The sequence below is a fragment of the Penaeus monodon genome, chromosome 32 (genome assembly GCF_015228065.2).
Source record: "Penaeus monodon isolate SGIC_2016 chromosome 32, NSTDA_Pmon_1, whole genome shotgun sequence".
NCBI lineage: Eukaryota > Metazoa > Arthropoda > Malacostraca > Decapoda > Penaeidae > Penaeus > Penaeus monodon.
In genome coordinates, this window is record NC_051417.1 from 9,365,678 (window position 1) to 9,366,793 (window position 1,116).

The 1,116-nt window shown below is 55.0% G+C and overlaps 1 protein-coding gene across 1 annotated transcript in view; it reads right to left on the reverse strand.

Moving 5' to 3' along the window:
• LOC119593489 (carbonic anhydrase-related protein 10-like) overlaps nucleotides 1-1,116 on the reverse strand; it is a 126,578-nt gene that overhangs the window by 5,051 nt on the left and 120,411 nt on the right. Inside the window, exon 7 of the mRNA XM_037942430.1 lies at nucleotides 324-545. Coding sequence (XP_037798358.1) covers nucleotides 324-545 — 222 coding nt within the window. The remainder of the gene's footprint in view (nucleotides 1-323; nucleotides 546-1,116) is intronic.

Below are 1,116 nucleotides of genomic sequence, written 5' to 3' on the forward strand. Positions count from 1 at the left end.
TTCATCTTCGCTTGTGTGTGTTTCTTTGGCTGGCATTCGGGTGAGTTATGTAGCGTTGATGAATATACCTCGTTCATGTGTCGTCCTTATGTTCTTCCCTCTGAGTGTGTAAATGCCCTTCTAGAATTAGTTTCCCGAATGTTGATTACTTTCCCCGTGTGCATTGTACTCGTGGGTATTGTCATGTTGCGTATAATCAGGCCGGCGTATCTGCAGTTCCCCGTCGTGTAAGATAATCGACGCAGTTCCCTCGCCACAACTTCAGAATAAACGTTATTTGTGAATCATAGTGTTTTGAATTCGAGCCTGATTCTGAGTCTCACCTGCTGCTTGGTGATGTAGACAGGGCGGTTGACGAGGACCCAGGTGACGGTCTCGTGGCAGGGGGGCTGCGTGAGGGACCCGTCGTAGGTGATGTAGTGGTGGCTGTCGGGCAGGAGCGCGCGCACGCTCACGCGCTCCACCAGCGAGGAGGTCCCGGCCCACCGCACCCGCTGCACCGCATCCGTCAGCGGCCGCAGCCCCGGGTGCCCCTGGGTTCCCAACTGCGGGAAGGAGAAGGCGCGAATAGGTTACCAACAATATCGGGATATAAATTTGTTTTTCACGTATAGTGTGGCTAGCAAACGGTCGAGACCACGTGACGCTGACCGCGAATCGCCAATACGGCCGAAGGAAACTAATGTGACATCCTGTGCCAACACTCGCCAAGTCACGACTGACAGCAAGTGGCACTGACCTGACGGACGCCTTGTGCCAACACTTGCCAGGTTACGAGCGGGGCCAGATGGAAACGCATTGAACCAGGCTCCGGCGGGGGCAAATAGCCCTGGCTGGTGGGATTCACAGCTGGAATAGCTGCTTCGCCTTGAATATTTCGGCGCCTCATTCCAGTGTTATTCCTGCAACGAGCGGAGTGAAGCGGTGCGCTTCTGGCCCGTCGATTCCTAGCATAAAGTGGATATAGTCGCCGCCAGGAAGCCTTTTTCTTCCTTTCCTTTTCCTCGATCCGGAAATTTGTTTTACGCTCGCCTCTGCCTCCTACAATGCCTCCTGCTCGCTCTCACGCCCTCGCCGGACACGCCCTTCGTTACATCCACCCACCCTACCTGCCTC